Source organism: Oncorhynchus gorbuscha, linkage group LG26 (assembly GCF_021184085.1).
Source record: "Oncorhynchus gorbuscha isolate QuinsamMale2020 ecotype Even-year linkage group LG26, OgorEven_v1.0, whole genome shotgun sequence".
NCBI lineage: Eukaryota > Metazoa > Chordata > Actinopteri > Salmoniformes > Salmonidae > Oncorhynchus > Oncorhynchus gorbuscha.
In genome coordinates, this window is record NC_060198.1 from 9,255,882 (window position 1) to 9,269,555 (window position 13,674).

A 13,674-nucleotide genomic window follows, 5' to 3' on the forward strand; every position below is an offset into this window, starting at 1 on the left:
TTGAGCAGTTTATAAAATATGCACAGAAATCTTATCATATTATAGAATAGGACACACTTTTTCGTTATTTGCACTTGGTTTCCATGAAGGTTTGATTATTTAAACTTTTGGAAAACTGATAGGCTTGCCGAATGGGAAGAAAAAACATTAGGCATGCGCATAATACGCTTAATAACTCTTAACTGGCTCAGTCTAAATTATGAAATACAAATGCACCATAATACCCCAGAAATAACAATAATAATAGTAGTACTACTACTACTACTAATAATAAATAGATTAAAAAGCATATATTTTAACCTAATAAAAGGCTAATGCGACAAAGTCAATATTCATGATGAAATATAAGCTTCCATTTCGTTTAGCAATATAGAAACGGTTTTATATGGATGCCTTGGGTTATGTAATCTACGTGATAATCAGATAAACTTTTCAGTTTGTTGTTCCTTCGCGTGGCACTTAATTAGCCGTATCTATCTTATTATCGATAAACTACCAGTGGATGTCGTTGTTCACTCTTTTTACGCGGGAGTGTCACTCCTCGAGATGACCTCAAGCTCTGCAGACGCTCCAATCGTCCTTCACTTTCTCTACGGTCAGTGCGGCAGACAGAGATAGAGGAAGGAAGGAAGGGAGTGAGTGAGTGAATGAGAAAGACGGGCACACAGGGAGTGAAACAGACAGAGCGAGAGTAGCGGCTCTTACATCTAGACGCGTGTAGATATTTTGCTCCCGGAGATTCAAAATAAAACAAACAAGAACACAACAGATCGCGCTTGTGACAGGACAGGCACCCGACCGAAATATTTGAATGACTTTTCTGCCTAGCTGAATTATTATTCCGAGGAATAGTGTCATATGTGGAGATTTCTTAACCTCGTAAGCCCATTTATTTCACTTAATAGGTGCATTATGAAAGGCTAATGTTATAAGTACATTTCTTCTGACAGTGTGTTCATATTAATAACGGTTCAAATGATATTTTCTGTAGGCTTTTCATGTGATGGTAATCTATATGAAAATGTTATTCGATCTATGTGCATGGTAAATTCAATTATCTATTGAGGTGTTGCTTTTCTATTTTAAAGCATAGCTTTACATCTGCCGTGCTCTTTTGGACATCTTGCAAAAGTGTCTTATTTATTATCTCTCTTTTCAGGGAACGGCTGGTGTTTTTCAGCGCACGAGACACTGAAGAACAAGGAATACAATGCTAAGGATTTTGGATACCGTGGTCACTGTCGTGACCATTTCCTTTGTGGTAGAGGGGGTGCTCGGTGGCTATGGGGTGAGCATGTTCGCCGCGCAAACATCCCCCCCGGACCCTTGTTACGACGAGAACGGTAACCCGAGGAGATGCATCCCCGATTTTGTGAACTCTGCTTTCGGAAAGGAAGTCCGCACTTCCAGCACCTGTGGTAAAACCCCGGGTAGGTACTGCTTGGTAACAGAGAAGGGCGATGAGAGAAATAGGAACTGCCATACTTGCGATGCCTCGGACCCCAAAAAGTATCACCCACCGGCATATCTAACGGATCTCAACAACCCCCATAATCTCACATGTTGGCAATCGGAAAATTACATCCAATACCCCCAAAACGTCACCATAACACTGTCACTGGGCAAGAAATTCGAAGTCACCTACGTAAGCCTGCAGTTCTGCTCACCTCGACCCGAATCTATGGCTATCTTCAAGTCTATGGACTACGGCAAATCTTGGGTACCTTTCCAATACTATTCGGCCCAGTGCCGGAAAATGTACACAAAACCGAGCAAGGCCACCATTACCAAACAGAACGAACAAGAGGCGATATGCACGGACTCCCACACGGACATGCACCCTCTATCCGGCGGTCTCATTGCCTTCAGCACTCTGGACGGCAGACCGTCGGCGCACGACTTCGACAACTCGCCGGTGCTCCAGGACTGGGTCACCGCCACGGATATCAAGGTGACGTTCAGCCGATTGCACACTTTCGGTGATGAGAACGAGGATGACTCGGAGCTAGCCCGGGACTCTTATTTCTATGCGGTGTCCGATCTGCAAGTTGGCGGTCGATGCAAATGCAATGGCCACGCTTCGCGGTGCGTAAAAGACAGGGATGGAAACCTTGTTTGTGAGTGCAAACACAATACGGCGGGACCGGAGTGCGACAGGTGCAAGCCTTTCCATTATGATCGGCCGTGGCAACGCGCAACAGCTAGAGAGGCCAACGAATGTGTCGGTAAGTCAAAACAGTATAATCTCCAAAAACCATCCAAATGATCTTTAAGCACTGCAGCAGTTTCCTCTCCACACAATGCCTGTATCACAAGCGAAAATACATTTGGCATAAATTGTATTATTGGGTGACTCTTGTTTGTACAGTCATGGGAGATTTGACTGTTTTTAAGTTTGGTAATGTTGGTATTGGTTGGTTGAGTTAATTGCTAAGGTGGGCACTGCGCATTTGTCAGTTCTGTTGAAAAACAAAGATTCAGATATACTATAAGAGTTATTTGTATTGTCATGAATTAAAAATGGGATTATAGCACATCATATTACGCACTAACAAGTACACACGATTTTTACAAAACCTGTGTAATTTAGGTTTCCAACTCCAAGGCTTGAGGAAAAATGGCCTATCCTTTGTTGTAGTTTATATAGTTCTGGAAAACAATTTAAAATCCGTCTTAGTATTAAAATGTTATAATAATAATAATCATCATTTTTATTATTATTTTGTCTCTAAATGATTTTTTATAGTTTTAAGCATTTTATTAGGCTATGTCAATTTTAGTCTGATCAGCCCACGCTGTATTAATAGACCATGCCTTCATTAAAACATGATACTGATGTGATTTGAAAATGTAGGCTATCAAAAAGAAGACTTGTATGGTTGTTAAAGAGGTCTGAATTAAGGATAAACCAAAACCACTGTTCGGCACGCCACAAAATGCACTCTCTTTCAATGAAATGATGTCGCGCGTCCATGCACATAAAAAGTCACATCTCAATTTGAAAACCTAAAAGCCCATTACCGCCATAGCTCAAATGGAGGTTTATAACAATCACCCACTTCAGAAAGACCGCCACATCACAATGTCTAATCATTCACAGCGTTGAAATGTTTCTCATGGGGAAAACTGATGTACAGTTCCAACTTTATCGCTACAATAAAGCGACGCACTGTCATTTATTTCAAGCGCATTTTAAACTGCACCACCACAGTAATTGAACAGACTTCTCTGTCCGTTTAATTATCGTTTGAATCAAAGTGAATTATGGGTCTAAATTACGTTAATTTATGTATCATAAAACTATTATAAAAATTTTAAAAAGTATATAAAAAAAATCATTATTTCATCCCGAAACTATTATGATAAAGGTATTATATCAAAAGAAATTGCCTTTTTAAAAATTATTTTTTAAACATTACAATATGATTTTTTTCTTAACTGGAAACAATCTGCTAAATGTTAATCCACCTATTAAGCCTAATACTCAAAGACATGTGATATTATTAGGCAATCATTATTAATTACAATCATTACAATTGTAATCATTCTAAATATTATTAATAGGCTACTTTATTAGTATTCGTATGAGCCGCTTTGTATTATGTGCTGGTCTTCAACGATCTCATCGGACATAGTTAATTCGTGTGAATGCTTTAGGCCTACAAGAAGAAAAGGAACCGGAATCCATATCTACTCCGATCTTCAATGAACCGGCCCATTTAGATTTATACTTCCCCGTCTGCCCCCATGAAGACTAATAAAGCACATAGAGGAAGTTATCACATCGTGCCTTTCAACACACTGTTTCCAACAGCGAGGCTCAATCAGCTGCTATAGAGATGGAGACAATGCCGCAGCAGAATCAAAGATATGGTAGTTGCTTTTATTGCCAGACATGCCTAAGACCCGCTTAAAGATAGTATGTATTCATGCTTAGACGAGGAGAGAGCGGGAGCGTGCATGAGCTTGGTGAGAATGTGAGTGCTACTGGTTTCGATAAAGGAGAATGAATTATTGGAAAATTGTAGTCTGATATTGACTTGGCTGTTGACATTGTATACGATTTTATCATGATGAGCGTGGTTAAAAGTTGTGATTATGGGTTGTTGATGTAAGCGAAGGGAATTGATTCCTTGTGAAACATCTCATCCTTTATAAGCCAAGTAACTGCCCGATACATGCATGCTATCGAGGTTAAGATGAGAGGTAGGCCTAGTGGGGGGTGGTTCTCTGACCGTAGTACCTAAACGACGCATTGCTGCATACTCTATATCAACTCTGAAAATGTGCAGTATTTCATTGGCATTGTATACCAAACATTTATAATAATAGTTCAAGACTTATTAGGGAATCCAAGACATTGCTGATGGAAAAGATGATGGTTAAGGTGGATAAACCTTGATTTCTCACTGTAACCCATTGGATTTGCGATTTCATGGCACACATGAATTATCGCCCTACAGTGACAGGAGACTCCTTGTTTGCATCGGAGAGACCCAACAGTAAAGTGAACTGACTCAAACTCCAACTTTGTCTCTGTATTTCTATTTGCATTTATTTATTTTACCCCCTTTTCGTGGTATCCATTTGTTGTAGCTACTATCTTGTCTCATCGCTACAACTCCCATACGGGCTCGGGCTCGGGAGAGACGAAGGTTGAAAGTCATGCTTCCTCCGATACACAACCCAAACTGCTTCTTAACACAGCGTGCATCCAACCCGGAAGCCAGCCGCACCAATGGGTTGGAAGAAACACCAACCTTGGTTAGCGTGCACTGTGCCCGGCCCGCCACAGGAGTCGCTGGTGCGCGATGAGTCAAGGATATCTCATCTTAACCTCGATAGCATGCATGTACCTAACCCGGACGACACTGGGCGTCGCCCCACGGACCTCCCGGTTGCGACAGAGCCTGGGCACGAACCCAGAGTCTCTGGTGGCACAGCTGGCGCTGCAGTACAGCGCCCTTAACCACTGCGCCACCCGGGAGGCCCTCTGTATTTCTATGTCACTGTGGTTGGGGGGAAAGTGGGGCTGTATTGTTTGACAGTCATCCACGACACATGTTGACTGTTTTGACACGTTAAAGACTTTTGTTTGCTGTTTGTTTCCATTCCCACTGAGTGGTTCTCTGCGGCAGATAAACAGGCTTGAGCCTTGTGGAAATATCTACGCTTTTACTATGGTGACTGGCTACGAATACACTTTGGAGAAGGTCACCCCAGTCATGCATAAAACTGTGATGTGTTACCTCAATTAAGAGAGCTCTGAATCTGATAATATACCACTCACAATATCTTGACCGCAGTCCTCCATATTACAGGCTACATTTCTAAGCCCTGCCGTCAAATCCCAGATTTATACTAGTTTGCCAACGATGAGAAACACAGAGTGACAATGACTAAATTAAGTTGATCAAATAGGTGAAACACAGAGTGACAAATGAATAAGTGATTGTCAGTGGCGGTTTCTGGGAGGAGGAAAGGAAGGCTGTGCCTCCCTCCTTGGGTCGCCATGGCTCCCATCCTGGAGAAGCAAACAGACTTGTTTAGACACAACCACTCCGCTATAGGAATGAAGAATGAATTGTTCCCCCCTATCCCCAGTATCCTTGACACTTAATTTTTTTACCGGAACAGCGTGTGTGTGTGTGTGTGTGTGTGTGTGTGTGTGTGTGTGTGTGTGTGTGTGTGTGTGTGTGTGTGTGTGTGTGTGTGTGTGTGTGTGTGTGTGTGGTGTGTCTCGCATGGGGCCACAAAGGAGCATCACTCATTGTATCAATCATGCTGTCAGCACGCACACACACACACACACACCCTGTAGCAATGCATTCCTCCGCGCTGTTTGTGCTGCGGGCCGCCTGCTCCGTCAGACAAGGCGTGCAGAGCGGGGTGCGGAGGGGTGCTGTGGTCGCACACCCTCTGCTAAAACAAACACCGCCTCAGGGAGAAGAATAGTCTGCCTGACACCTCTCTGGGTTTTTGAGAGGGTGAGGTGGAGTTGGAGTTGGGGTAGTAGTGTGTGGCATAGTTTACCACCTGTAAAAGCAATTAGTCACAGGAGGTTGGTGGAACCTTAAATGTGGAGGACGGGCTCGTGTGAATGGCTGGAGCAGAATAAAGGGAATGGTATCAAATACATTGTTTCCATGTGTTTGATGCCATTCCATTAACTCCATTCCAGCCATTATTATGAGCCGTCCTCCCCTCAGCAGCCTCCACTGCAATCAGTAATTGTAGCATAAAGATATGGCTAGGACAGAACACTGTGTGTACTATAAGCTTCAGTAACAGAGAAGTGATGTCAGAACGAGATGTACTGTACTATACGACAAGCTTTGCTATGAGCTGCTTGGTTGGATGTGCTGAAATATTGAAAGCTTCCAGCACTATTTGACAGTCGGTAAATTGAAAGGCTCTCTCTGGATCCTCTGCAGTCATAACAGGTTCTCAGTTACAGAGTTTATCTAGTGTAGAATTCGAAAGTGATACGGAGTGGGGACATTCAGAGTAAATGAGAAAGGAAGCACCAGGTGGGGAAAGGAAACGTCATCAAGACCAGCATCTTTTTCTACGGTGTGTGTGAAACACAACACAGGGATAGGTACTTCTATTTTATTATAGAGATAATGATAGGCACTTGTTTTTGTCATGGCTGAGAATAAGAAATGTGTACAGCCTATTAGTCTGTCAGGATCTCTCTCCAGATGATGATCGTTGTCCAAGTCCTTGAATCTTGCTACTTGCTGTCGTTGACTGAACCTGGATATTAGTTATCATATATATATATACTGCTCAAAAAAACAAAGGGAACACTTAAACACAATGTAACTCCAAGTCAATCACACATCTGTGAAATCAAACTGTCCACTTAGGAAGCAACACTGATTGACAATACATTTCACATGCTGTTGTGCAAATGGAATAGACAACAGGTGGAAATTATAGAGAATTAGCAAGACACCCCCAATAAAGGAGTGGTTCTGCAGGTGGGGACCACTTCTCAGTTCCTATGCTTCCTGGCTGATGTTTTGGTCACTTTTGAATGCTGGCGGTGCTTTCACTCTTGTGGTAGCATGAGACTGAGTCTACAACCCACACAAGTGGCTCAGGTAGTGCAGCTCATCCAGGATGGAACATCAATGCGAGCTGTGGAAAGAAGGTTTGCTGTGTGTCAGCGTAGTGTCCAGAGCATGGAGGCGCTACCAGGAGACAGGCCAGTACATCAGGAGACGTGGAGGAGGCCATAGGAGGGCAACAACCCAGCAGCAGGACCGCTACCTCCGCCTTTGTGCAAGGAGGAGCAGGAGGAGCACTGCCAGGGCCCTGCAAAATGACCTCCAGCAGGCCACAAATGTGCATGTGTCTGCTCAAACGGTCAGAAACAGACTCCATGAGGGTGGTATGAGGGCCCGACATCCACAGGTGGGGGTTGTGCTTACAGCCCAGCACCGTGCAGGACATTTGGCATTTGCCAGAGAACACCAAGATTGGCAAATTCGCCACTGGCGCCCTGTGCTCAGTGTGAACCTGCTTTCATATGTGAAGAGCACATGTGACAGACGTGACAGTCTGGAGACGTCGTGGAGAACGTTCTGCTGCCTGCAACATCCTCCAGCATGACCGGTTTGGCGGTGGGTCAGTCATGGTGTTGGGTGGCATTTCTTTGGGGGGCCACACAGCCCTCCATTTGCTCGCCAGAGGTAGCCTGACTACCATTAGGTACTGAGATGAGATCCTCAGATCCCTTGTGAGACCATATGCTGGTGCGGTTGGCCCTGGGTTCCTCCTAATGCAAGACATTGCTAGACCTCATGTGGCTGGAGTGTGTGAGCAGTTCCTGCAAGAGGAAGGCATTGATGCTATGGACTGGCCCGCCCGTTCCCAAGACCTGAATCCAATTGAGCACATCTGGGACATCATGTCTCGCTCCATCCACCAACGCCACGTTGCACCACAGACTGTCCAGGAGTTGGCATATGCTTTAGTCCAGGTCTGGGAGGAGATCCCTCAGGAGACCATCTGCCACCTCATCAGGAGCATGCCCAGGCGTTGTAGGGAGGTCATACAGGCATGTGGAGGCCACACACACTACTGAGCCTCATTTTGACTTGTTTTAAGGACATTACATCAAAGTTGGATCAGCCTGTAGTGTGGTTTTCCACTTTAATTTTGATTGTGACTCCAAATCCAGAGCTCCATGGATTGATACATTTGATTTCCATTGATTATTTTTGTGTGATTTTGTTGTCAGCACATTCAACTATGTAAAGAAAAAAGTATGTAATAAGAATATTTCATTCATTCAGATCTAGGATGTGTTATTTTAGTGTTGCCTTTATTTTTTTGAGCAGTATATATATATATATATATATATATATATATATGTGTGTCCTAGGCATTCCACTACAAATAGCTTTGCATTTGTGGAGTGATTTGATTGCAGTTGGTCTTACAAAAACAAAACCCATTGAAACAGGTTGCACGTCGCCTTCCCTCCTTGATGTGCACTTTGCTGATTAGTTCGTCTGAATCTTAGAGGACCTTCATGCACTTCCAGATCCATTTGGGATATCGATTCTCACAGGCCACGCGGGAGACCGTCTTTGTAATCTAATGCATTTAGGAATGGAGGCATGGAGGAGGAAGAATCGTGGGTTCAATATCAATTCAGGTGTGACCAGTCTCGGCCTGACAGACATGGCTGGATGGATAGCCTCTCTCTCATCCAGACTGTCTCGTCATGTTGAATTCGGTCGGCGTCAGCAAGGATGCTCAACTACCTGTAAGTAAGCACGCAAGTGTCTCAATTGAATCAACTGGATTCTCTTGCTTTAAAACTCTATCCACTCAGAGTGACACTACAGCATCTGAAGGAGAATGAAGGAGACGCCAATTCAGCTAATTGTGACGAGGAAGACGATCACTTTAGGAGGAAAGTCTTTCAGATACAGAAAATTAAATGCAATGCTGTTCCACTGCATTATCTGCCTGAGTTTGTCCTGTTTTATTAGCTTCAGGTTCCATAGCTTGAAAGTGTTGAGAGAAGGGGTCTTGAATAATTCAGAGAGATCAAGAAGAATGCTTGGAGGCATGCACAATATGAGAGGGGGAGAGAGGGAGAGAGACTTTTTGGATGAAACAGGCTTTATCTTTTCTTGAGAACCACTTCACGGTAGTTTTTCTACTTGTTCATAGAGTGGGTGGAGGGGGCGGGGCAGGGGAGGGGAGGGGCAGGGAAGGGGGAGGGCCCTTCTCTCAGCTCTAGAACTTGGTTGGCACATAGAAAGCCTATCAGTGACTTGGCACAGACATCGCTTCAAGCCCGTCCAAATCTCCATGGATCCCCCTCATCCCCCCGAGAACCCCCCCCCCCCTAGATAACTTCACTTATCCAGCCTCAAACCACAACATCATCTGGCCGATCTGAGCAGACCTGCAGACCTGCAGACCTAAATACGCCCCCAGGTGTTATTTTCAATCAACAGTTTGATTGACATGGGGAAGATGACTGTGGTGCTGGATTGACATTGAGATTTGGCTCCCCTTCAGATAATTGGGCTTAAATGCTCTAACCACTTGCTTAGAGGAAACAGTGTTTTGCTGAGATTTTTTGATAGAATCTTCCCTAGTTCCATTGAAGGAAGAAAGATCAACATTGACATGATGATATGTCAGTAATTAAAACATTCTCACCTGAAATAACTAATTCAAGTTTTTGGAAATGGAGATCAGGGGAACTACAATGAAGACAATTATTTTGAGAATGTCGGTTAGATTGTCAAATGTAAGACTAGTATTTACATTCATATGGTCTCCTGCAGATTTAATTTTAAAAACAAAGCAACCCTTCACAAGAAAGTATACTGTATAGTGTTGTCCGTTCACACCTTTCATTTCATGTAGGATCCTCTACAACTGAATATACAACAGCAATATTCATTAACAATGATACCAAGATGAGGCATGGTGATGTGGTTTGGTTAATGTTTGAGCTGCCACCAACGATCGCCATCCTTTATGAACTGCCGTATCCTTCATCTTCAAAGGGCGACCGCCGTCCGCCAAACGCATTGACCATCCTGACACTCACCTGCCCGACAACGCCTGGCAAACAAACGGAGTGAGAAACAGAGGTGCGAAAAGGGTGCCCGAGTAGTTTGCACTTTGTACCGTGGCGTAATCCCCCCCCCCCCTGAAGAATCGCGACACCAGTGTCGGTAGTTCAAAGGGGTGAATGACCTCCCTCACGCAATGAGGACCTCCTTCCTACAAAGTGTTATCACTGTTTTATGACTTGTTTTTTAAACCATTGCTTAATGGTTTATTCAGAGTCTGGATTCGGACGCACTCTAAGGACTTCTACTTTTGGTTAACTGTGTTCTATACAGCCTTGCAACTTGCTCAGCCACTGTTTAAGTTTAGCATATGCGTGCACTCACATACGGGCATGCGTACCTGCAACGTCCCACAGAGCCAGTCCAACTCACAGATGCATAACTGTGACTGTAACTTTGATTCTGGGCTCACTGAAACCAGAAGCAGACAGCCAAAACAGACAGCCAATCAGACAACTGTAATTTGTAAAACCTCCTCCACAGTGTGAAGCCACATGTTAGGTTTCTGAGGAGGCCCAGACCTCCCTCCTGCGTCTGTACTGGCCAGGGGCCACCAAGGATTCTGTTGCATTGGTGGCAGAGACGGGAAAAGAGGGGTGGGCCAGGCCTGTTTCCAGCAGGGTGCCCGGGACCATCGCAGCGGGGCCACAGCAAATTCAACCTGATGGCTGGCAGGGCTGCAGTATGGGCCCATCTGTACCTTGTTTAAACCTAGTAGTGTGTTACCATCCACTACTACTCTGAACCCTGCTGGGCGCCACACGTAGCTAGTGGGAGAATGTGTTGAAATATGACATTACTGGCTCTGTGCAAAATGCTGCTGCAGTGGTGGCCTGTGTGTGCCAGTGAGAGAGAGAGAAAGAGAGAGGGGGGGGGACTAAATGAAGGGTGATCTTTTTGTTTAGTTTTTAAATTCTCCTGTAAATGGGTTTCATGTAGATTGCAAAGGGGATTGATATCAAATCAAATCGTATTGGTCTCATGCACATATTTAGCATATGTTTTTGCGGGTGTAGCAGAATGCTCGTGTTCCTAGCTCCAACAGTGCAGTAGTATCTAACAATTCACAACAATACACACAAATCTAAAGTTAAAAAATGGAGTTAAGAAATATGTTCATGTTAGAACGAGCAATGTTGGAGTGGGATTGACTAAAATAGAGTAGAATAGAGTATATACATATGAAATGAGTAAAACAGTATGTAAACATTATTAAAGTGGCTATTGTTCTATTATTAAAGTGACCAGTGATTCCATGTCTATGTATATAGGGCAGCAGTCTCTAAGGTGCAGGGTTGACTAACCGGCTGGTAGCCGGCTAGTGATGGCTATTTAACAGTCTGATGGCCTTGAGATAGCGCCTGTTTTTCAGTCTGTCGGCCCCAGCTTTGATGCACCTGTACTGACCTCGCCTTCTGGATGGTAGTGGGGTGAACAGGCCGTGACTCGGGTGGTTGATGTCCTTGGCGATCTCTTTGGCCGTCCTGTGACATCGGGTGCTGTAGGTGTCCTGGAGAGCAGGTTGTGTGCCCCCCGGTGATGCATTGGGCAAACCACACCACCCTCTGGAGAGCCCTGCGGTTGCGGCAGTGCAGTTGCCGTACCAGGCGGTGATACAGCCCAACAGGATTCTCTCAATTGTGCATCTGTAAAATTTTGTGAGGATCTTAGGTGCCAAGACAAATTTCTTCAGCCTCCTGAGGTTAAAGAGAAGCTGTTGCGCCTTCTTCATCACACTGTCTGTGTGGGTGGACCATTTCAGATCGTCGGTGATGTGTATGTTGAGGAACTTGAAGATTTTCACCTTCTCCACTGCGGTCCTGATGATGTGTATAGGGATGTGCTCTCTCTGCTGTTTCCTGAAGTCCACGTTCATCTCCTTCATTTGGATGACGTTAAGGGAGAGGTAATTTTTCTGGCACTACTCCTCCAGGGCCCTCACCTCCTCCCTGTAGGCTCTCGTCATTTTTGGTAATCAGGCCTACAACTGTTATGTCGTCTGCAAACTTGATGATTAAGTTGGAGGCACACGTGGCCACACAGTCATGGGTGAACAGGGGGTACAGGAGGGGGCTGAGCACGCACCCTTGTGGGGCCCCTGTGTTGAGGATCAGTGAAGTGGAGGTGTTGTTTCCTACCTTCACCAACTGGGGGTGGCCTGTCAGGAAGTCCAAGACGCAGTTGCACAGGGCGGGGTTCAGACCCAGGGCCCCGGCTTAATGATGAGCTTGGAGGGTACTAGGGTGTTGAAGGCTGAGCCGTAGTCAATGAACAGCATTCTTGCATAGGTATTCCTCTTGTCCAGATGGGATAGGGCAGTGTGCAGTGCGATGGCAATTGCATCATCTGTAGATCTATTGGGGCGGTATGCAAATAGAAGTGGGTCTACTGTGTCAGATAAGGTGATAAGGTGATCCTTAACTAGCCTTTCAAAGCACTTCATGATGACAGAAGTGAGTGTTACAAGGGGATAGACATTTAGTTCAGTTACCTCTGCCTTCTTGGGTACAGGAACAATGGTGGCCATCTTGAAGCAAGTGGGAACAGCAGACTGGGATAGAGCGAGATTGAATATGTCCGTAAACACTCCAGCCAGCTGGTCTGTGCATGCCCTGAGGATGTGGCTAGGGATGCCATCTGGTCCAGCAGCCTTGCGAGGGTTAACACGTTTAAATGGCTTACCCACATCGGCCACGGAGAACGAGAGCCCACAGTCCTTGGGAGCGGGCCGTAGCATTGGCACTGTGTTATCCTCAAAGCGGGCGAAGAAGGTGTTTACCTTGTCCGGGAGCAAGATGTCATTGTCCGCGACGTGGCTGCTTTTATCTTTGTAATCCGTGATTGTCTGTAGACCCTTCCACATACGTCTCATGTCTGAGCCGTTGAATTGCGACTCAACTATATCTCTGTACTGACATTTTGCCTGTTTGATTGCCTTACGTAGGGAATAACTACACTGTTTGTAATTCAACCATATTCCCAGTCACCTTGCCATGGTTAAATGTGAGGGTTCGCGCTTTCAGTTTTTAAACAAATTCTGCAATCTGTCCACGGTTTCTGATTTGGGTAGGTTTTAATAATCACGGTGGGAACAACATCCGCTATACACTTCCTGATGAACTCAGTCACTGTGTCAGTGTATACGTCAATGTTATTCTCAGAGGCTACCCAGAACACGTCTATGTCTGCATGATCAAAACCATCTTGAAGCATGGATTCCGATTGGTCAGACCAGCGTTGAATAGCCTTAGCACGGGTACTTCCTGTCTGAGTTTCTGTCTATACGAAGGGATGAGCAAAATGGAGTCTTGTTCTGATTTGCCGAAGGGAGTGCGGGGAAGGGCCTTGAAGGCATCTGGAAGTTGGAGTAGCAGTGGTTGAGTGTTTCAACAGCGCGAGTACTACAGTCAATGTGCTGATAGAACTTTGGTAGCATTTTCCACAAATTGTATAGATTGCAAAGGGGGTTGATACAGATTGCAAAGGGGGTTGATAAAGATTGCGATACAGATTGTAAAGGGGGTTGATACAGGTTGCTCTGAGTTTGAGGCATCTCTTT

General features: G+C 44.9%; 1 protein-coding gene across 2 annotated transcripts in view; it reads left to right on the plus strand.

Annotated features, from left to right (window-relative positions):
- Positions 1 to 607: 607 nt before the first annotated feature.
- LOC124016410 (netrin-1-like) overlaps positions 608 to 13,674 on the plus strand; it is a 97,781-nt gene continuing 84,714 nt past the window's right edge. For both annotated transcript variants that reach the window (XM_046331968.1, XM_046331969.1), the window contains exons 1-2: positions 608 to 879; positions 1,160 to 2,225. In XM_046331968.1, coding sequence (XP_046187924.1) covers positions 1,211 to 2,225 — 1,015 coding nt within the window. In that variant the 5' untranslated portion in view covers positions 608 to 879; positions 1,160 to 1,210. The remainder of the gene's footprint in view (positions 880 to 1,159; positions 2,226 to 13,674) is intronic.